Source organism: Neofelis nebulosa, chromosome 8 (assembly GCF_028018385.1).
Source record: "Neofelis nebulosa isolate mNeoNeb1 chromosome 8, mNeoNeb1.pri, whole genome shotgun sequence".
NCBI classification, from domain to species: Eukaryota; Metazoa; Chordata; class Mammalia; order Carnivora; family Felidae; genus Neofelis; species Neofelis nebulosa.
Window position 1 is genome coordinate 12,051,382 of NC_080789.1, and position 23,640 is coordinate 12,075,021.

A 23,640-nucleotide genomic window follows, 5' to 3' on the forward strand; every position below is an offset into this window, starting at 1 on the left:
CCACTGTCAGCCTTCATGCGAGGTACATTATAAAATGGTTGCTTCTCCCCAATATCTGACATCAGGTTGCCCATCGGTGATTAGGGCCTTCTGCGATGTTGCCTTACACCCTCTAGTGGAGGAAGGGCTGGGAAATGCTGCAGCATCTGGTGTTCTAGCATTTTTCTTGAACCATGTAATCAGCTTCAGACTTACTCTTGCATTTTAGATCATTTCATTCTGCACGTAGTTCATAAGATTTTTTCCTTCTGGGAAAGACCATTTCACTTCGTCTGCTGCTGACTGCCAGGTGTCTAAATAACATGCTTATTCTGCTCTTTCTTGATTTACCAATTTTAGACACCATATTTTGGCTGCCTGCTGTTGGAGAGGAGATATTAACAGTTTTTTAGACATGGTCTCCTTCCTTCTAATAAGGTCATTTAGAAAAATCAGTGTTTATTCCCGATTTATGGTTACATAATAATTACATTATTGTGACTAAATATAGCCAAATCATAAAACATGATTATATTCCCTTTCATAAATACTTTTCCATTTCCCCTGGAGTTACCAAATATATACATACATGTGTATAGAAAATATATATACATATATATTGAGTAAGAACTTAGAAAACACTATTGAGATATAATTTCCATACCATAAAAGTAATTCAATGTAAATATACTTGTTCAGGGGTCTTATACAGTTTGTAGAGCTATGCCATCACGGCCATAGTATGGTTATAGAATGTTGCCATATCCCCCCTGCCCCCAAATTTTCCTAAATTTTTTTTGCAGTTAGTCCCACTCTCACCTCAGTCCCAGGCAACCGCTGATCTGCTCTCTGACTCTATCCTTTCTGGACATTTCATGTACATGGAATCATATGATGTATATATGATCTTATTTAAAAAAAAAAAATTTAGGGGCGCCTGGGTGGCGCTGTCGGTTAAGCGTCCGACTTCAGCCAGGTCACGATCTCGCGGTCCGTGAGTTCGAGCCCCGCGTCAGGCTCTGGGCTGATGGCTCGGAGCCTGGAGCCTGTTTCCGATTCTGTGTCTCCCTCTCTCTCTGCCCCTCCCCCGTTCATGCTCTGTCTCTCTCTGTCCCAAAAATAAATTAAAAACGTTGAAAAAAAAAAATTAAAAAAAAATTTAAATGTTTATTAAAAAAATTTTTTTTAATGTTTATTTTTGACAGAGACAGGATGCGAGTGGCTTAGGGGCAGAGAGAGGGGGAGACACAGAATCCGAAGCAGGCTCCAGGCTCCGAGCTGTCAGCACAGAGCCCGATGCGGGGCTCAGACTCATGAGCTGTGAGATCATGACCTGAGCTGAAGTCGGACGCTCAACCGACTGAGCCACCCAAGCGCCCCTATCTGGTCTTCTGTGTGTGACTTCTGTCACTTAGCATAATGTTTTTGAGGTTCACCCATGTTGTAGTGTGTATCACTGTATCATTCCCTTTAGTTGCTAAATAGTATTGTTTTGTATGGATGGACTGCATTTTGTCAGTCCATTTACCAGGTGATGGGTATTTGGATTGTTTTCAGTTTGGTGATTATGAATAATGCTGTTATGAACATTTGCATGGAAGTCTTTGTGTGGACATATGTTTCAGTTTCTCTTGGGCACATTTCTAGGAGTGGAGTCGCTGGGTTTTGTGGTAAGTAAGCTCATGCTTCACTTGAAGAAACTACTACACTGTTTTCCAAAGTGGCTTGATTTTATCTACCTTTTTGATTATACTGAGTACGCATTGGTAGCTCGTTGTGGTTTTGATTTGTATTTCCTAATACTGAAAGATGTAGAGTTACCTTCTCGTTTGCTTATAGCCATTCGTTTTGTCTTCTTTGTTGAGATATGTGTTCAAGTCTCTTGCCTACTTTTTATTTGGTTCATTTATTCTCTTAAGTTGTAAGAGTTCTTTATATATTTTGGATACAAGTTCTTTGTGAGATTTTGCAAGACAACTCTTTCCCCTCCCCCCCAGTAAAGCAAAACTGTTTTCAACCTTATTTGCTAAATTTGGATAAACTCTATGTAGCTCTCTTAGGAAAGAGACGGTGGAAACAGGCATTTGACTGTCTTTGTTCAGGCCTGGTGATGGCTCCAAGGAGGACTGGCAGGTTTACAGTGGCTTTGTGTTTGGCTAACATAGCCTTCTCCAGATTTTTGGTGGCAGGCATGTTTGGGCAAGAAAGCTCTTTGTGTGGTGACAAGCGGTTATGCTGCTTTCTGCATGTCCAGAGGGACGTGATACGCTGAAGGATCGGCCATGTTCATTGGCCTTTTTTTTCCTTCTTTAACCAAGACACCGTCGCGTCTGTGTAAGGCTGGTTCGCGGAAATTCCTCTGGATACACACGCATAGACATACACACACACGCGCATGCGCAGACTGCGTCCTGGCTTCAGGCTCTGTGACTCTGGGCAGGCTTTTTTCCTTCTGTGAGCCTCAGTTTCTTCATCTATAATATAGGACTGGTATCTACTGTGAAAGGTTGTTGCAGGATCAGAGATAACATACATAAATTTCCTGGCATGTAATAGGGTCATTAAATCATTTTTCTCATTAGTTTTATGGGAAGGAGGCCTTAGGGAAGCTTTTATAAGGGAATATTTAGTTCCTACAGTCTCTGATTTAAGTCTTTCTCTCTCCTTTTTTTTTTTTTTTTTTTTAATTCACCATGTAAAATGAATTCTGGCTGTAGATTTGAAATTTCTACCTCAGGAACATAGCTTCACCTTACTTCCAAGAATAATACGCCTGTGTGAGGGGAGTGAAGCCTGCATAAGTTTGTTTACCTAACTCATTATGGATCTTGGCAGTATCAGTAGAAAGAGGGGGTCCGTTCTCAGACTGTCCTGACTGGAACGGAATCTGGCCAGACTGCGCCGACGTCCACGGCTCTCTACAGCCATCGTGCTCGCTCTTTGCCCCTTGCACGTATCTCTTCCATGCTGCATGGCTCTTCAGAGTCCTTCACATCTCGGTCCTGGATATTTATTTCTTCCTAGTGCCTTTTACTTGCAATATTTCTCCTGTTCCCAGCAGACTCCTAAGTATCCTTCAAGATCCCTGGTCATAATCTAACTGGGATGTATGAAACCTTTTCTTATCGCCTCTAATCGTTTCAGCTCCTCGAGCACGCCATCTGCCTGAGCATTTCTGTAAGTTTCGAATCAAGGGAGTTTGGGAAGTTTGGTGAAGACTGAGCAAAGTATTTAACTTCTCCAAGGCTCAGTGTCCTCATCAGTGGAAGTGAGGAGGGTAGTACTTACTTTTGTAAGCATTACATTTTAAAAAATTTCCTAGGTCAAGAGCGACTTACTGGTTGATGTGATGTTTCACTGCCTATACCTTCTGTTTTCCACGTAGGCTAGAAAGTCTTTTCTCATCCCTGGGCTCTGCTGGGTCTGATTTTGTGGTTGTTGGCGTATCCTGCTTCCTTGTGGAAATAGTGGGACTTTTTATCACGTAACTTCCTACCTCTGAGTCCAGCCATACTGCTCTGGATCTGTGGATGGATGAGTGATGTGAGCAGGGAGCGGGGAAATGGTGGCTGGCTGTCTTCTCACCCCTCTTCTGTACATGGTTTCTTTGTCACATCCTGGCAGTCATGGTTTGCCTGTTTGGACTCATTTTGAGCTTGCTGTGATTTTAGGCTGTCAGAACAGTTTGGATCTCTTGACCCAGATCCTTATTATTTTGCAGATGGAGGGATTATAACTTCTCTGCTTGGCTTTCCAGTAGATTGGCCTAATACTTTGTATGTAGGCAATTGATCTGTGTTGTAATGAGAAGTTTAATATGGCCTTCAAAAAGAATGAAGGATTATGAATCACTGGAACTATTTATAAATTCCTTTGTTAGTGGTTTTCAAAACCAGGTAATTCGTCTCTTTAGGGTTGTTTAGAGCAGCCAAGTAGTTAGTAAGCATAAGCAGCAGATAGTCTCACAGCCACAGTTGGCTACCATTTTGTGAGTTACTTTTAAGAAACGTTGGGGCGCCTGGGTGGGTCAGTCGGTTAGGCAACTGACTTCGGCTCAGGTCATGATCTCGCGGTTCGTGAGTTCAAGGCCCGCGTCGGGCTCTGTGCTGACCGCTCAGGGCCTGGAGCCTGCTTTGGATGCTGTGTCTCCCTTTCTCTCCGCCCCTCCCCTGCTCATGCTCTGTCTCTGTCTCAGAAATAAATAAAACATTTGAAAAAACTAAAAAAAAAAAAAAGAAGAAACATGGTAGAGCCCCTCAACCCTTCGTTCTTCAACAGATAACCCGTGGCAGATGGTTTAGAATGAAACCAACTAGTTACATATAAGATAAAGCAAAAGCCCCCATAGTTGGTGGCCAGTATGGTTATGTATTTCAGTTATAGATTAAATATTTCTATTTTCTTGATAGCATCAGCTTATGCCATTATGCTGAGCTGATTTAGGGTTGATTTAGAAAGGCGGGGGAACTAAGATCTTTGTGTTAGAAAATTTTGTGCCACCAGAAAATTTCAGTAAATTCTGGGTAATCATACACTTAAACAAAGGCACAGCTCTCATCTCACTGGGTAGCATTATTCTGTTTAGCTTTTATCTGTTGAGAACTCTTCAGGGGATACTGTTAAGTGAATACCGTGATTGGGCCCCAGTCTTTTTCTTTCTATGTTGGGTAAGGTATTCTGTGTTTTAGCCACACTATGGGATGGAGTAGTGTAGCTTTGAAATCAGATGTGGGTTTTAATTCCAATTTCTTTACTTATGGCATTTAATGTGTTGAAATACCACCCTTTGCCACCATTTATTTTTTAATTTTTTAAGTTAAAAAAATTATTTTTATAAGAGAGCGAGTGCACACATGTGTGAGTTGGAGAGATGGGCAGAGGGAGAAAGAGAATCTTTTTTTTTTTTCTAAGTTTATTTTTATTTATTTTGAGAGAGAGATAGAGAGCAAGGGGAGAGGGGCAGAGAGAGAGGGAGACAGAATCCCAAGCAGGCTCTGTGCCATCAGCACAGAGTCCAGTGGGGGGCTTGAACTCACGAAGGTGAGATCATGACCTGAGCCAAAGTCAGTAGGTGGATGCTTAACTGACTGAGCCACCCAGGTGCCCTGAGAGAGAGATTAAGAGAGAGAGACAGAGAGAGAGAGAGAGAGAAAGGGAGAGGGAGGGAAAGAGAATCTTAAGCAGGCTCCATGCTCAGTGCAGAACCCAATTCAGGGCTTGATCCCACAACTCTAGGATCATGACCTGAACCGAAATCAAGAGTTGGACGCTAAACCTACTGAGCCACCCAGATGCACCCCTTTACCACTATTTAAGTCCCGCTCCAAAGGCTGTCTCGTCCTTTAAGTCTTGCATGATGCATTTATTTGGGAACAGATTTTTAATGTCCTCTGAGCTCCCAAGCCATGTTATTTCCACTTTGTAATAGCATTTTATCACTGCCTATTATTTTATGATGACCCATAATGTTCTGTGAGAATAAGGATCCTGTCATACTTCTTTTTTAAAAAATTATTCGTTTATTTATTTACTTACTTTTATTTGCATTTATTTTATGCAGAATTTACTCCTTTTTCCCCCTTCTGTTTCTTCTGGGATATCTTTTTCTTCTGTGCAACTTCCTCTTCTGGTTTAGGACCACTCTGCTCCTTTTCTGTAAGGATCATCTCAGTGTGGCAGGGAGAGCTCACGTATGGCGGATTAATCCAGCCATGAGCCCTGCAAGTTCTCTGCCTCATCTTGGGGACTTTGTTCACCTGGATGTGCTCAATGACCAGAGCCTCTGCATCTAAACCCTTACGTTCAGCATTACTCTCTGCATTTTTAAGCAGGTGCAATAGCAATTCAGCAGTCTTTTTGGGCCACCGACCTTGTGTCCAGCCCCACTGTTTGGCCTTGGGCACACCTACCAACTCCACCATTGTAGCGACAGAATGGCACGTATTGCTTCTGCAAAGTGACGTCTTTCAGATATTTGGTGGCTTTTCGGATATGCACACCCTTGATGGCCTGGGTCGCTTCATGTGTGTTCTTAAAGTGAACACGGAGATTTGCACCTCTTAATTTGCATGATTTTGTCGAGTTTTCCGGGTCAAGTGAATAGCAAATTATTTTCAGAGATCACCTCAGGCCACTTATGGGAAGAGCACTTTTTTTTTTTTTTAATTGTTTATTTATTTATTTTGAGAGAGAGCGAGAGAGCAAGCAAGCAAGTGAGCAGGGGAGGGGCAGAGAGAGAGAGAGAGAAAGAGAATCCCAAACAGGCTCTGTGCTGTCAGTGCAGAGCCTGGTGTGGGATTTGATCCCATGAACTGTTGAGATCATGACCTGAGCTGAGATCAAGAGCTGCCCGCTTAACCGAGTCACCCAGGCACCCCTGTCTTACTTCTTGATATTCTCAAATACTTTGCTCAAAGTAAGTACTCAGTAGGAATTTGGTAAAGGGATAAATTAAACAGTAAACTTTTGCCTTCTTGAACTGTAGAGACTACTCTGTTGGGACTTTTTCCTGTGGAAGATTAAAAAAAAAACTTTGTTCGGGCTTTCATTAGGCTTTTTACCTTTGCCTTGCCAGAGCTATATAAAAAATTAATACTCAAGAAGGTAGATATCTGATCTACCTCTCCTGAGCAGGAGAGTGCCTCTTACAAGTTTAATGGTTTTGGTCAAGTGGATCTTAAATGTAAATCTGCCGTTTTGTGGAGCCATACAGAGCCCTTAAACCACTCAATAAACATCCTTATTGAATTAGTAGAACTTTGTGTATCTTTTATTCTTAGGATTTTTCATTGTTCCTTAGAGTACTTTCAGCCTGTCCTCTCGAAGCTTTGTGGTATCAGGTGGATCATAGAATCATCTAAGCTAAAGATGCTTTGAGTTCCTGAATTCTGTTATTTCCTTCCTGGTATGGGGAGCCCATGCATTAATTCTAGCAGGTGTGTCTTAATTTTAGAATAACAAGTGAGGGTTCCCAGGAAGAGAGAGCTAGCATGAATCGAACTTTGACTATGTGTCAAGGCCTGTATGAAGCATTTAGCAAGTTTTATTTTATTCCTCCCATTTGCAGGTGAGGAAGCCAAGGCTCAAAGAGATTTCAGTCATTGTCCAAGGCTTTGTAGCTGATAATGAGTAAAGTTGGGTTTTAAATCTAAATGTGTTAGATTGAAAAGTTTGTTATTTCCACTGGGAACATGTCTTTTCCTTATTTACTTTTCATTGAATGTTTGGGGGTTTTTGTTGTTGTTTTTCACATTTTACTTGCATGTTTGATTTTTCTTTAGTCAGTAGAAATGGTATTATTTCCCTACTGGTTCCCCTCCCCAGCCCTATACTGAGGGGGTGATAATTTGTATTATATATCTATAGTCCTGTATCCTTTACAGATCACTCTCCTGTCCATTTTCATTTGATCTTGGACGTGTGGGGACGGGGGGGGGGGGGGGGAGGAGGCCGGATCTTAATCTCCATTGGCAGATGAGGGAATTAAGGTGCCCGGTGTCGTGAGAGATTTGCCAAAGGTGGTAATAAGTGGCAGAGAGAGAAGAGCATAGCTTTTGTTTGGAAGAGGGGCGCTGACCTTCAGACTAAACTTTGTAGCCGCAAAGTCTTTTTCATCTGAAGTACGTGGACACAATATAGGAAAAATGGAAGTGGCGTGGTCCTCCTAGAAAAGATTTGGAGGACGTGGAGCCCCGCCCTCTGGGCTTCCTCTGGCCCCGAGGCCCCTCCGCTGGCTGGAACCCGGTTTGAAAACCCCTGGGGAATAATCAAAGAACCTTAGTGTCCGGCAGATCTGGGCTCACAGTTTTAGTTTGTGCCTGCTGTTTCATTTGTAACATGGGTAGGATTGCTGACGGATATTAACCAGAAACCATGCTGGAGCCTGGCACGGGGCCCCCTCGGCGTCTCTGGAGGAGAGCTCTGGGTGTCAGGGAGTATCAGCCCTCACCCTGTGTGGGGCGCCTGCCAGAGGGGGTGGGGAGCTCGCCCCTGAGGCCGGGCCCCCAGCAGCTGACGGCGCAGGGCTTCGTCCTCGACCCAGTGACGACATCCGTCAGTACTTTATTTATTTATTTACTTTTTAAATTTTATTTATTTTTGGGACAGAGAGAGACAGAGCATGAACGGGGGAGGGGCAGAGAGAGAGGGAGACACAGAATCGGAAACAGGCTCCAGGCTCCGAGCCATCGGCCCGGAGCCCGACGCGGGGCTCGAACTCACGGACCGCGAGATCGTGACCTGGCTGAAGTCGGACGCTTCACCGACTGCGCCACCCAGGCGCCCCTCGTCAGTACTTTAGAACAAGGGTGGACACACAGTTTTTGCGAAGGATCCAAGAGCAAATGTTGTGGGTGTTGGGGCCTCTGTTACAGCCATTCAGCTCTGTTGCTGTAGCTTGTGTGCAGCCTAGATAGCATGTAAATGAACAAATGGGGCCGTGTTCTAATAAAACTTTATTTGTGGGCTCTGAATTTCATGTAATTTCCACGTCCTGAAATACGCTGCTTCTGATTTGTTTGTCCCCCGCCATTTAAAAAATGTAAAGACCGCGTAAGTCATGGTCTGTATGCGGGTTATACAAAAACGAGTGACAGGCTGGATTTGGCCCATGGACCATAGCTTGCCGACTCCTTATTTAGACAACTGCTTGTTGATAGTAAGTGCAGTTTTTGACCCAGTGGGAATACTTTCATTTAAAACTGATTGCTAGTAAGGAAGTATTGATACCAGAAAAGGCTTAATTTTGCAGTCGAAAAAGGTAGGATTTTTTTTCCTCTCCCACTCCTGTCAGGAATTGTTCCATGCTCACTGCTTTCTTTATCCTCTACCACGTGGCTAAAATTAAGCAGCTGTCGTCCTGTTGGTAATGCCTGCGTGAAAAAGTTTCTGAATAAAGACCACAGTATAGTGGGAAGACCATGAGTCATGAGGAAATCAGGAAACTGGCTTTTCACTAACTTTGACTTTGGATATGTCACTTTACTTCTTTGGGCCTTCGGTTTCCCCGTATAAATGAGGAAATTGGAGACCATGATATCTGAGCTCTTGGCCTACTCTGACATGCTCTGATTCTACCTTTTTTTTTTTTTTTTTTTTTAATGTTTATTTATTTTTGAGAGAGACAGAACGTGAGGGGGCGAGCGGGAGAGAGAGAGGGAGACGCAGAATCCGAAGCAGGTTCCAGGCTCTGAGCTGTCAGCACAGAGCCCGAAGTGGGGCTCGAACCCACGAACCGCGAGATCATGACCTGAGCCGAAGTTGGACGCTTAACTGACTGAGCCACCCAGGCGCCCCTCATTCTACTTTTAGTTGTCTGGAAGGTGCTACTAGACAGTTTTCATGTGTGGAAACTTCAACACTCAGTATATATACTTTTAAAATTATTACACATTGTGCAGGGTTTCACATTGTATCAGGGAGTATTTACCAAAGCAGTTTATTCCCGCTGTGCTAATGCTAGCCATTTCTGAAGTGAAAGGCAACCGTGATTTAAATTCCACCTACGTTACCATCACTTCCTGTTCTGCCGTCCTGAGCTAGTTAACCTGTTTGGAGATAAGCTGCAAATGCAAAGTGAGGGGGACTGGGGACGTGGGAAGAAGAATATCCTGACTATGTAGGGGCTTAGGAAAAAATTCATAACTGGAAACCTTTTCCCCTCCGAACCTGAGTCACACCTGAAGGACTCTTGGCTCTCCTGGGGTGGGAGGAAAAAAGGGACAGAGCAGCAGAGCAAGTGGCTATGTCTGTTTTTGTCAACAGAGGGCACCCAGAGCAAAGCAAGTGCTTTGTGACCCAGGCTGGGCTCTGCTCTGCTCCCCAGGCAGGCACGGGGCAGCGTGCAGTGGACTCACTGTGCGTCTGTTTCTCGCAGCGTGTTTTATCTGTGCCCACAGTCTCAGATGTTTGTCCCCTGCTAAAGTCACGTATTTTACATGCAGTCATAATAATTGTTATTTGTTTTCGCCTTAAGTGGAAAACCAGTTCCTTCCATGTCTCGGAGTGAATTCACTCAAGTTGTAGAAGTGTGGGCTTTTGGGTGGATGTGCAGTCTCAGGTTCTAATGTAATTCAGTCTCTGGGGAACAGATAGTCCTGAAGGAGCACTCAGGATCTGTGTGGCATATTGAAAGGAGACTTTGTCCTGTGGTTTTCCAGACCAGCAGCATCAGCATCACCTGGGAACTTCCTCAGATTCGTGGTCTGCCCCCTCCCTCAGACCTACCAAAGTGGAAAGTCTGGGGAGGGGACCCAGCCTTCTGGTTCAACAGGCTCTCCAGGTGTCTCTGATGCACGCTTAAGCTGAGAACCACGGCCTGAGACTCCCTGAAGACTGCTAGAGTGTTCTTCATCATCGTCATTTTCCACATGAGAACACCAAGGCTAAAGGTTTTGTATATATAATAAGTGGTAGATTAGGGATGTGAGTCCTGGTCTGACCAGAGCCATGCTAACGTGTCTGCAAAGAAAATAGTGAAGAGACACTGTATTGTTTAAATTCATTAAAAAAAAAAAAAATCCTAAAATGTTTTTCTTAAAAGTAATATACAGGGGCGCCTGGGTGGCTCAGTCGGTTTGACGTCCGCCTTCGGCTCAGGTCACGATCTCGCGGTCTGTGGGTTCGAGCCCCGCGTCGGGCTCTGTGCTGACCGCTCAGAGCCTGGAGCCTGTTTCAGATTCTGTGTCTCCCTCTCTCTCTGACCCTCCCCTGTTCATGCTCTGTCTCTCTCTGTCTCAAAAATAAATAAATGTTAAAAAAAAAAAAATTAAAAAAAAAAAAGTAATACACGTTCGTCAAGGAAAATTGAGAAGATCCAGTAGGCCAAAAGAATAACATAAAAATCGTCTTAATATATGTAACTTTATCTTTTCATTGTTTGTTGGTCTACTCTGGTTTCTGTGCAGCAGTATTCGCATCTACACACATGTAATGTCATCATGCCGTACAGACTTTGTAGGATGCTTCCAGCTCCTTCCCACTCTATTGTAAATATCTTTTCATGCCAGTAGCTATTTTTTAAGTTTATTTATTTATTTTGGGGGGTAGGGGGCAGAGAGAGAGAGAGAGAGAGAGAGAGAGAGAGAATCCTAAGCAGGTTCTGTACGATCAACATGGAGCCTGACACGGGGCTCGAACTCATGAACCGTGAGATCGTGACCTGAGGCGAAATCAAGCATTGGATGCTTAACTGACTGAGCCACCCAGGCACCCTGCCATTAGCTATTTTTATAGCAACATTTTTCATGGCTGCCTAGGGTTCCATTTTAAGTTTCCATCCTAATTTTTTCTGAGGTTCATCTGAAGTTGTTTTGATGCTGTGGTAGTTAGGCTTTTAGGAGGAGCGGGATACCGGGTGCTGTGCTGCGAGTGGCTTACCATATTACAAGGAAGGCAGTAAATACAAATTATGGCTGAGGAGAGAGCATAGAGCTGAAAGGGCAATACTGAGCCTGAGGTTTGAAGTTAAAGTGAGTCCAAAAAAAGGGGGGAAAAAATTGAAGTAAAAAATTCAGAAGGATTAGGAATGGACTACGGATCTGTGCATGAGATGGGTTAGCAAAGTGAGAAAGATGACAAACAATTTGATGGCACCAAAGGCCTGCCTTTTTTGCCGCCTTTTTGATAGAGAGGCTGACCTGCTGGAGGACAGCATGAAAAAACTGGGCATAAGACTTCTATAAATAACAGTTATTATTTATTGAGTGCCTTCTGTGAGCCAGGCATCATATGAATCATTTACATAGATTTTCCCATTTAACTTTTATCACCACCGTGTGCATTAAACGCATTAGGTAGTGTTTCTCCATTTTGCAGAAGTGGAAACTGAGAGTGAGGCAGAGTCACGTGGTCACGCACTTTGATCGGAGCCCAGATTTGTTGCAGTTCCCAAACCTGTGCTTCCCCGTTATCATTTATCTTCATTCCTTTTCGTGGTGTTACAGGTCATTCATGAGCCACGGCTGCCCCTGCGGGGGTGGGGGGGTGTGGGGGGGGTGCGGTGTGCGGTGTGTGCTGGGAGGGGTGGGGGAGGTTTACTACCTTTTCAGGGACAGGGAAGCTAGATGTGGAAGGCAGGACGCTAAAGTCCAGACAGAGCGGGGGTGGCCTTTAAGGGCCCAAGCAGAGCTGCCATCGAGCCCAGTTATCTTGGGAAAGGCGTCAGCCTGTGCAAAAGGAGCAGTTGATAGGAAGGCTCCAGGGCTGGCGTTTGGAAACAAGGGGCGGCCAGAGAGTTAAACCCCCCTCCTTACGGTTCCCTTCCTAAAGGAGGTGGTGATTCTTTTGAGGCGTTTGAGAACAGCTTTATTGCATATAATTTGATGCTGTGCAATTCATCCATTTCAAGTGTGCAGTTCGGTGGCATCTTAGTTACGTTCACAGAGTTGTGCAGCCATCACCGAGGTCAATCTTAGAGCACTGTCGTCACTCCGAAAAGAAACTGTGTACCCCTAAGCCATCACGTCCCAATCCCTCTAAACCCCCTTACCGCGCACCCCCCCCCCCCACCCCCCCCACCCCTAGGCAACCACTCGTCTCTACTGTCTGTCTCTGCAGATGTGCCTTTTCTGGATGTTCCATATAAAATGGATCCCATATAACGTGATCCGATTGTGTCTAGCTTCTTTCCCTTGGCATGTTTCCAGGGTTCCTGCACGATGTGGCATGGATCAGTACCTCGTTCTTTTCTGTTGTTAAGTAATATTCCATTGTGTGGACAGACCACATCTTCTTCGTGTGTTTATGTTGGGAAGGGAAAGGTAAAGAGGAGGGGACAAAAAATAAGACTTCTTCCTCCGGATTTAAAATGGAGAGAATGGGCAACTGCCGTGAAAAACCACCCTCCCAGGCTCTCTTGAGGAGCGGCAGCGAAAGGCGTGGGGAGATAGGATGCGTGGCATCTGCCTCCCGGGTTGTTCGTGGCAGAGCAGTGGCTCGTCTGACCTGGACACGTGCGGCATTCAGGGAGCTCATTGTGTAAATCTTGTGTGTTGGCCGGTGCCGCTGTTCCCCACAATACCTCCCGTGGAACCGGAGCGGCCGTCGCTGATCTGATCTGGGTACATTTCCCTTGGTTGCCGCAGCCCTGGGTCCCCAGAGAGCCCTCTCTAAAGAGCTGCCGGTTTGTTGCGTGCTGGCAACAAGATTATTTCTGACCATACGAGTTGTTCATTGGAGAGAACACCCATCTTTCAGGCCCTGATCTGTTGGCCAGAAATACTAGCAGCTGCCCCTTCCTATTTGCCCTTCTGAGTGTCCCGTTTGGAGGGCTCCTCTTGCAAGCAAACGATGTGCCCTTCCAGGTGCCAGGTGACTTGACTGTTGCCCCGTTGCTTTCTTTTGCTGTCTTTCCTGGTTTAATGTCCAAGGAACAGAGAGTCCTGACCTTCATAAAATGAACAATCTGGACCAGGACTGCAAGTCCCCACACCTTCTAGTTTGTGTTCCAGAACGGTTGTGGCTGACTTTTTGCTGGGCCTGAACTTTCAGTCTAGTTGAGAGAATGAATTGTAATCGCGTGTCACAGTGTCCCGGCTCTTCGGTGGCACGTCTGCCACAATGCCGAGACAGGAATGCGGGGTGGGGGCATCTGCTTGGCCCTCGGGGCCCACTTGAATGTGAGGGCTGGATGTCGTCCCGTCGCCCGGGTTCTGTGGATGGGAAAACCGAGTCTAGGTCAGAGGGCTACCCAAAGCTGTAGTCGTATGTTCTTAGAGCTCTTGCTAGTGGCAGAGCTGGGTCTCTGGGCTGGAGCCTTCGTTGCCAGTTCAGTGCTTTTCCCCAAGTGTGATCTGTCTCCTGATGGACGTGTGCTGTCGTGACTAAGGAGTGGCCTAGCCCTGCTCCAGTCCGTCAGCAACGCGGGCTTTGAGGTGTGCGTGTGCCGGTTTGACAGACTGGGCTCTTGAGGATGAAAATTTGTAAGCGAGGAGGGAGCCAGAGCACTGGTTTCTGGGTTTAGTGCCACTGGCTGATGGAACCCAGCCCCTTCTGGCCTTCCCCAGTGCTTGGTTTTCAGTGAGAATTCATGTTTTCGATTGAATGAGTGTCATCCTTCGAGCGCCCCGTGCCTCTTTGCTAAAAAATGCACGTGCCGCTGCATCAGCGCTGCAAGCAGTGATCTTGCGGTGCCCGTCTGAAAATGTGTGCTCATGGCTGCTCCACGCTCGATGCAATTCGTTCCTGGTGTAGTGTGAAGCGAAAAGACCACGATACTTCTCCCCCAGCGTGTGGCCCCACTCCCCGTCCCCTCACTCTTGGCGCACAGAGCTCCAGAATGCACCCCGTTTTCCAGCGCCCCGCCAGCCTCCATGGTCCCGATAGATTTCTTCGACGTGACCCTCACTGCTGGGATCAGACTCAAAAGCAACCCTTTCACGGCGGAACACAAGCTGGGCGGTCCTTCCCTTTCTCCTCATCACGTCCTTTCCGTCCTGGTCCTGTCCTCCCCACAGCGTGAACTCCTTCACGGGGACAGGTTGTGGCCTTCACTCACTCTCTTCCCCTGGCACCCAGCACGTTGCTCAGTAGGTGGTCATGAAGTAATCCTTGGCTTTTTCCTGCTGTTTGCCAGTCTCCGATCTGAGGGGTAAGGTGCAGGGATGCTAATACACTTGTCAGCTGGCGGTGTTTTTTCTTCAGACAAGTTGTGTTATAGTCCTCGAGAATAATTCATAGTGACAGCTACTGTTTATTGAATGCTTTCTGTGCTAAGTACATGCACACACACACACACACACACACACACACACACACACACCCCTCAGTTCCCCATCATTCTCAGCAGCCTTCCCTTTGAGGTAGGCGTGGAAGCCATATTTGACAGATAAAGAAACCGAGCTTTGGAGAGATTTAGGAGAGTTCCACAGAGCTGGAAAGTAGTGGAACAGGTATTTAAACCAGGCCTGCCTGACACTGAAGCCTGTGTTTTTAATAGCCACGCAGAACCTCCTTGAGTAGTTAATTTGCTGAACATTCCTGTAAAAGAGGGCTGAGTCACTTCTGTTCCCTGGGATTTATAAATGAGACCTCTGTGCTAGCAAAGGGCATTCGTAGCATAGTTTGGATTAAGTTTGGCTTTGGGATTGTAGAGCAGAAACAAAGGGGAGACATAAGGAGCCTCTGCAGCTTCCTGAAGCTGATTTGCTTTGGCTCCAGGTTGAGGAATCTTCACCCTTTGGGTCAGGTCATTACTAGTCTACACAGTTCCTGAGGGATGGGTCTGCCCAGCCATTCGGGTTATTTTGGATGGGCCTTGGCCTGGTTCCTGGGGCCTCAATGAGGCAGGCTCACGTTTGTCCCTGGACTGACTTCAAGGGCCTCCCGTTTCCATCCTTCAGTAGGAGGCTTTCTCTTTGATTTTACTTTGGTGCACGTCCCCGTCCCCCACGTCAGTTACTGGGACTTAAAATTGAGTTGTTGAGTTGTGGCTGTAGGTAACGACACAGGGAATGCGGTTTCATTGGCTCTTCAGTGACCAGTCCTGTGGAGTCCCCATAGCATATTGGGGGTAGGGGTTGGCTCTCTGATTCTCTGCTCAGAGCTGAAGTATTTTGTGTATTCCCTTGAAATGGGAGAGAAGTTCTGAGGAATCAAGACTTGTCAGGGTCATAAGATTTTGAGGAGATAGGCCCTTCCTGTGCTCTCCCCTGGGGGAAAGGACGTAGCCAGGATTGAAGGGCATTGCCTCAACCAATTCAGTTAAGTGGCCCCGTCCTGGATTAATAACTTGGGCAGACTTCCCAATGGCTTTGGCAAGGTATTGGGTTTCTCTTTCCCCCAACCCTCCCTTCTCTCTGCCCTGCGCATGTGTGCTGACATAATTACGGAGTGGTTGCGTCTCACAATAAGATACCCTTTTTAAAAAGGAAGGGCCTCCTCTTAAAGAGGATGGAGAGGAATTCAGGGGAAGGGATGAGGTTGTGTAGTCTTGTCATGTTTTCGGAATGGCAGACTTTGAGCAAAATGGTAGCAGAGAGGCCAACAGGCTGGTTCCTGTCGCCATAAGGGCAAGGGGGCAGGCAGGATGGTGGCGGTGTTGATTTCAAGCACCTAGAGCAGAAGCCTTCCTTCCTAATTTGGGGCCAGAGCGATATTAAACTGCCTCTTTGCATTTGCTCCCTCCTCTAGATTGTATTACTAGGAATCTGGTCATTAAAGAACAAGCGCTCTCTTGTTCATGAAGGTCAGAGGTTACAGTCTTCTGAGTTTGGTGGTCAAGTGTTCAGAAATATTTTACAGATTTAGTCGAAAACCTGAGCAGATGCTCCTGCTCTCCTTTCCCTGTGGGGATCGGGTGACAATCCTCCCCCTTTCCTCTTCCCCACCCCTTTGGGAGCCGACCAATCACAGCAAGGAGTGGATTTCAGTGCCTCTCTGGCCTCCTCCCATAGGAGTCTGCCCAGCCCAGGCTCTCTGGAGCCTTGGCCCTGGCCGAGGGCTTAACTCTTGGGTGTCTAAACCATAGGGAGCTGCTGACCTTGCAGTTAGCTTGTTCTCTAGTTCACGTCGACCCTCTGAGCCCATTTAACGTTAAGCCAAGCTTGCTGTGTCCCCAAGGGAATGTTCCTAACGAGGCAAGGTGCGATGCATCCAGCTTGCAAAAGCTGATTTTAAGCCTTAGTTCTGCCAGTAACCAGCCGTGTAACCTTGGGAAAGTTCCTTTCCCTACTTGGACTTGAGTCCCTTTCTGCTAAGTTAGACGGAAAGGAAAGGGAGAGGACGGACATTTGTGACATATGCCAGCCGCCCGCGTTTTGCATATGGCTAGCCTGAGGTTTGAGGACAAACAACCTGTATTGCGTGCTTCTTGTGAAGCAGTTTGCTTTCTACAGTTTGCCTTCTGCAGGGCACACGCCATTCATCCGATTTTAGAGAGGAGAAGAGAGGAGGTTAGGGAGGCTGTCCGACTTGCCCAAGGTCAAAGTTAGGAAGGCCCATCTGGCTCCAATGCCCAGGCTTTCTTCCGTTCCACTGGGCTGGCTAAAAAAGCCTAGGAATTCCTTCCAGCATTTTTATTCTCATGCTCTGGAAGCTTTAACTCCTTAGTGGCTTTTAGCCCTGCCCTGTAGAAGACCAAACACTGCTATCTTCCGGTTCACAGCCATGTCTCTAGAGAAGGTGAGTGACTAAGACGATCCTGCCATCTCCTGAAAGCCACAGAAGAAGATGATTCAGCCATCAGTTTTCCCCTTTCGTACATAGAAACGTTCTCATCCTTTCTGGCCATCATCTCCCACTTTCTGAGCATCCCCCTTACCTCATGTAGGGCAGGTATTTCCTTTCCTGTTTGCCATTGTCAGATAAGTACAGTATGGCTGATTTAAGGGAGGGTGGAATTTGGAAGAGTTAAAACAAAACAAAACAAAGCAAATTCCTTTACTCAAAGCTTTTCTATGACATAGATACTGCAGTATTGGGTTTACCCCTACCCGGAATCCCTGACATCTATCCTCCCTTGTTGGAAGCTCCCCCCGCTGTGAAGAGCTTTGTTTCTCATGATACCACCTATAAATTCCCCTAGTCACGGGCTCTAATAGGGTCATCTTGCCCAACGGAACACTGTGTTTCTCTTCCTGCAGATTTTACTTTGAAATTCACAGAGAAAATAGATCTCTTTAGGTGAGTTCTTACTGATGTTATGTTGGTACGAATTTAATTTTTTTTTAACGTTTATTTATTGTTGAGAGACAGAGAACACAGCGTGAGCAGGGGAGGGGTAGAGAGAGGGGGAGATACAGAACCCCAACTAGGCTCCAGGCTCTGAGTCATCAGCACAGAGCTTGACGCGGGGCTCGAACTCACAGACTGCGAGATCATGACCTGAGCCGAAGTCGGTTGCCCAACCAACTGAGTCACCCAGGCGCCCTTTGTTGGTACCAATTTAAAAGAAATTATAACAGTGGCCCTAAAATGTCAAGGAGTCCTTTCCATTTTCTGTCTTTTATTGTGGGCTGAGAAAAAAAATGACAATAAGCACATCTATTAACAATTGTAATTTACTTAGCCGGGCACTAACCTACTAGATGTTTTAGGTACGTTATTTCTGATTTTCATGATAAATAGCCCTGCATTTACAGATGAAGAAACAGAGGTTGAGAGAGGTTAGGTTAGAGTCCTTGCTCAAGGTCATAGCTCGTGAGTGGTGATTTGGCAATTTGATTCTACTTACAAACCCAAGTTCTTTCTTTAGTATCATGCTGCCTCCAAAAAATGAGCTTGAGAGTTCATTTAATCATCCATGTCCACGCCTCAGCTCACCCCAGAAAATCCGTATGTCTTCTGTTAAAAAGGGAAGTACCATTTTACGTGATAAAGGTCAGAGTGGAAAACGGCTTTTTAAGAGGAGCATTTCTTGGTCTTTGCCAACTTTTACAATCAGGGAATTTTTAACTGATGTTTATTTTGAGTTATCTTTACTGAAATTTAAATCCATCCATTCTTGTTGTAAGTGAAAATGCTAAATCACGAGCTTTTTCCTGGAGATCCTGGAGAGTTGGGGATTTCACTGTGAATTGGAGGGGGGCAGGAAGAGGTGGGCATGAGAAGATGAGTGATGAACAGGTAGATGGAAAAAGCAGGTTGAATTTCCTTGGAGTGAGGAAATATTGTCATTTGCCCTGTCATTCGGTGTATCCTGTGTTCACCATGTCTTTGAACGCACGCGAATGGGGATGAGATCCCCCCAGTGGGAGGTGCCTGGGTGTCACCTTCATGGCCGTGTTCTTCTCCCTCCTTTCAGGAATTGCTTGCGATCCAGTGCCACTGCAGTCAGGTTGGCCCTTCCTAAGTTGTGTGCAGTGAGATTCGCATAAGAGAAGTATACTTTACTCCGTGGCCCCTGCCATCCGGATCAGCCTAACAAATATTTCAGCAATGAGTACCATGTGCCTGTTCTGTGCCAGCCGCCTGGCATGACGCGGATGATCCTGAGATGAATAAGACACGGCTTTTGCCCTTGAGGAGCTCATAATCGAACTTGCAGTCTCGTTCAGGATATAAGACCTATAGACATAAAATTAACAAAAGGCAGTTATATACTTAAGGTTGTAAAAAAAAAAAAAAAAAAAGTGAACCAGGGACAACGGATTTTACTGGGCTTCAGAGATCAAAGGGGTGAGGGTTTGCCAGAGCAGTAAAGACAGGGTTTATTTACAGTCTCGTCCAGGGGGTGGGGTGGGGCAGGGGCAGGGTGAGAGGGGGTATGGCTCCTGCCACTGCTAGGGAAAGGAGACCATGAACATGGCTCACTGGATGAGGGTAAGGCGCTTACCCTTCTGAAATCGTTGATGGAGGTCCGGCAGTTAGCATTTTAAGTGGGGATGTGTAGATGCAGGCGGCTGATGTAAAACAACATCAACAGCAGCTTGGGCCCTGAAGGAGACAGTCTTTAGGAGAAAGTTAATAAATCTCTTACATTTATCGTTTGGTTCCCTGGTTAGCTGTGGAGTACAACATCCTCCATATTGGAAACCTTGACATTTATTCTTGCTGGGTTTGTAAAAGATGGAAAACTTGAAGCAAAGTCATACACAGATGAAGACCTCTGTGGGGCCACTTGTCAGGAGCGTGGCTCGCTTGTGTGGCAGTGTTCTTGTGGACTAAGTATTTATTAGCTTCTCTCGCAAGCAGCTCACCGGATGAAGAACTCCTTTCTTCCTCGTTTTAGGTTCCTGAAACCCACCGAAACCCCTCCACTGGGAGAAGGCTTAGGTAGAGGAGATTCTTTCCTTCTCCCTTCCCTCCCCCACCCCCCAGCCCCGTGGTAGCTTAACTTAAGTGCCCTGTGAAGGTGAAGATAAATGTGAGAAACTTCAGGATGAAAAGAACATTAGAGAGGAGAGAAGTCAGGGGAGGTCATATCAGGCTTAAAGTGGAAACTATGTTACAGCCTAAGCAAGGAGCAACTGATAGGTCTATAAATAGGACTTTATCTCCTCATAGAAAATTTTTGGCATGGTTGTAGCTTCCCATGTGGGGGACTTTTATATTTACTAAAAATAAACTGTGTTTCAGAAATGATTAAAGTAAGTCCCACTGAACTCATGTATGTTATTAACAGCGTAGTCATGGCCTGAAAATAAGTTTATAGGGTTTGGGATGTACTATCTTTTGGGAGAACTTGGATATGGAAGACATCGCTTAGATCTGGGATGGAAGGGTCTGGTTCACTCTAGCATTAGACAGATTACCTTCTCAGGAGATCGTGTTATTTCGGTGTTTTTATTCTTCCTGCCGGCTCAGAAGACCGGCAAGCCCTCAGTCATACATCAGACTCACAAACAGCCATTATAAAAGAAGTGTCTCAAACAGGAAAGGTAGAATAGTTCCAATTCCCCAGAGACCATACTGCTTAATTAAAGCTGCTTGGATATGGCCGTTCAGCGGGGAAGGGTACATAAAAGGGCAGTGCCTCTGGTAGCCCTTCTGGGAACAAAAACCTTCAAGGTGTCTGACTTTGTCTCTCACACTCCTGTTATCCTGACTGTAGCCCTTTAAAATGTGCCGCAGACTCTTGGCATCTGTCTGCCTGTCGGCTCATCTCTGACACCCCTGGATGGCTCGTTTGCTGCCCGTGGGTATCTTTGAAACTTAGTAAAAAGCATCTCTTAATTTCGGTCTCCTCTTAGAAGATTCTGAAAAGCGGAAGTCTGGCAAAGAGTAAAATCGCTTCAAGCACGTGTCTCGGAGTTACATGACCATGGAATACTTTTCAAAACAGAATGAACTGAACAACGCAGTGCGACATGACTCCCGTGCAGTGTCTCCGTGGATTAAAGTAGCCCCCAGAAGCGGTTTCACGGGCGCGTTGATGGCTTCAACAAGGGAATTCATTTGCTTTTTTTCAGACTTCAAGACGCATTTTGGAGAAGTTAAATCATTCTTAAGTGTAAAAACGGAAGAGATGAAGCCATTTTTGTTTTAAATCTACTGCCTGTGCCTGAGTGCACAGGTTTAAAAAAAAAAATCCTTTTTTGTATCAGGGCACCTTCCCTTACTTCTCTCATACTGCATCCCACCTTTAATGATAAGTTGCTACATACTCTGTAGAAGCCGTATGCATGTATTCAGTCTTTTCTTTTGAGTGAATCAATTGTAGAAGTAAACCATTGCTAGCATCAATTTAAAAATGGCTGCACTACCTCCGGACAGTTTGTGAAACGCTAAAACAGGGTTATCTATTTCGGATGTGTCATATTCCCTAACTGCTTTCAACCTTTTACCACCGTTGCTCTTTTTTCCCCCTTATAACCACTCAACTCCTTCCACACCCCGCCCCTCCCCCTCTCCCCCCCCCCCCACACTTTAGAAAAGGAAACTGAGGTTGCTGATCTAGTATTTTCTGCAAAGTAAAAGAGATAAGAAAGTTAGTGAAGGAGGTTTGACAGGGTCACAGAATTCCTTGGGCTTGAAACCCAGGTTTCTGTTTTAATTGCTTTCATATACTTTTTGTTTTGTGACTGACACTTAACCAGTCAGCTAGTATAGTGGTAATGGCAATAGTAATGATGGATATAACGCTCTGTTTACAGACTAGTTAGCACAGTCTGTTTTATTTGAGTCTGACGGCATCCCTGTGATGTAGGCATTATTACCCGCTTTTTTCACGTGGTGAAAATGAAGGTGTATATGTATATACCGACACATACACACACACATTTGACTTTTTTCATATTGGAATTCAGGAGCTGCTACGCTAATACTGTATTTCTATCATTTTGGTTTCTGTCGTATCAAATTTCTATCATTTTGGTTTGTAAATTACAGTAAAATAATTTACTATGGAAAGGCTCACTTAGGATTACATTCACCTGCATACAATAGAACCTCCCTCTTCCCCCACCAAGCGGCTAAAATGAGAGTGAGTTTTTATTGTGTTTCAGGAAAAAGAAGCCTGAAAGTAGGTAGTCCAGAGCTGATGTGGTTCTCCGTGGTTATCACAGACCCAGGATCCTTACTGTTCTTTGCTTTTCTGTCTGTAGGATGTGGCCCAGATGGTTGCTACAGCTCTACTAATATTTCCTTGGCTAGAACTTAGTCTTATGGCTGCACCTTACTGCAGGGGAGGTTGGGAGATATAGTTTTTTTGTTTTGGTTTTTTTTGTAAGGTGTGTATGGTAATATCCTAGAATGAAAACCAAGTTTTGTTACTAAGGTAGAATGAAAGAAAAAATACTGGGAAGTCACCAGCATTCTCCCCTCAGGGACTATCAAAGTGACCTGACCTTGCCTCCCATATGGTACAGAAGACCATTCTGTAGCTTTCCTGGGAGGTTTTCAACCAATCTTTGCTGGATTATCCAGTAAGATGTTTTTATTCTTGAAAAGCGTACATCTTTCTGCAAGCATTTTTTTTTTTTTTTTCCAAAAGTTAATATGAGGTCATGGTAAGGATCATTGCACTTTCTGTAACAGTTCAGCTTTGAGTTTTTTGAAATCAATTCATTAATTGAGATTTCAAATAGTAGAGAGTGAACTTTTTAGTAAGAATAAAATATAAGTTAAATAGGTGTCTAGCCCTTCAGTTAAAAAAAAATTTTTTTTAATGTATGTTTATTTTTGAGAGACAGAGCGTGAGCAGGGGAGGGGTAGAGACAGAGAGAGGGAGACACAGAATCCAAAGCAGGCTCCAGGCTCTGAGCCTGACATGTGGCTCGAACCCACGAACCGTGAGATCATGACCTGAGCTGAAGTCGGACACTTAACCGACTGAGCCACTCAGGTGCCCTTTTTAAAAAAGATTTTTTTTTTTTTTTTTTTTTTAGTGTTTTAGCCCTTCAGTTTTTTGAAGCCTGGGTAAGCCACTAGATTATAGGTTTCTTGGGGATAGAGAACTTGCTTTAAAAAAAACAACAAACTTAGGTGACAGTACATGTATGTGGCTCAATATTCATAAGGTACAAAACAGTTGTATAGTGAAAAGTTGCTTCCCGATTCTGGTTTTGAGCCCTCCCAGTGCCTTTCGCCTTGAGACAATAGGCATTTTACCATTTTGTGTATAATTCCTCATCGCACCCTCCCCCTCATGATAATGTGCTATACATTATTCTGAACGTTTCTTTTATCACTTAAAAATATATAGTAGAGTATTCCAAGAACTTTCTCTACCCCCCGCCAAAGCTATATAGTGTTCTTTTGTATGGAGGAACCATAATTCCTTGAACAGAAGGATCTTGTCTTATTCTCGTATCTGTCCCTGCTCTGTAAACAACATTTGTTCATATTGGTTTAACTGAACATTCGTTCATGTTGGTTGAACTGAATTGAAAATTTGACCATACAGAATATTTTAGGAATGAGTTATTTTTGGTGGTGGTGTATTCCAGCTCGCTCAGAGGATTTTCCCTTCTCTAAAAACCAAGATGTTTAAGATTTCGTTATTTTGGAAATAAATCCTTGCAAAGTGTATTATATAACTATATAATTTATTTCTTTTTCATAGGATAATAGTAGACACTTTGTTAATGGCTTTAACACAGTTGTCAACATCAATTATACTTTATGACTAAAAGGATGGTGTTTCAGGAACATTTACTGGTGTGGCCTTACTATATGGCCCCATTTTGACATCTGTATGCATTTTAATACCTTACCTGCTTTTTAGTTTTTTTTTCCTCTTGGTCTCTCTGACTCCTGATGTGGCTGCCTCTAACATAATAGTCC

The 23,640-nt window shown here is 44.9% G+C and overlaps 1 protein-coding gene and 1 pseudogene across 22 annotated transcripts in view; one reads left to right on the forward strand and one right to left on the reverse strand.

The window, feature by feature from the left end:
• Positions 1-23,640, forward strand: part of RBFOX2 (RNA binding fox-1 homolog 2) — a 287,236-nt gene that overhangs the window by 99,504 nt on the left and 164,092 nt on the right. The window contains exon 1 of one of the 22 annotated variants that reach the window (XM_058741439.1): positions 17,068-17,097. The exons of the other annotated variants lie outside the window; for them this stretch is intronic. Coding sequence (XP_058597422.1) covers positions 17,083-17,097 — 15 coding nt within the window. The 5' untranslated portion in view covers positions 17,068-17,082. Of the gene's footprint in view, positions 1-17,067; positions 17,098-23,640 lie in introns of those variants that run through there. 22 annotated transcript variants of the gene reach the window in all.
• On the reverse strand, positions 5,556-10,339 carry LOC131483697 (large ribosomal subunit protein uL22-like; annotated as a pseudogene).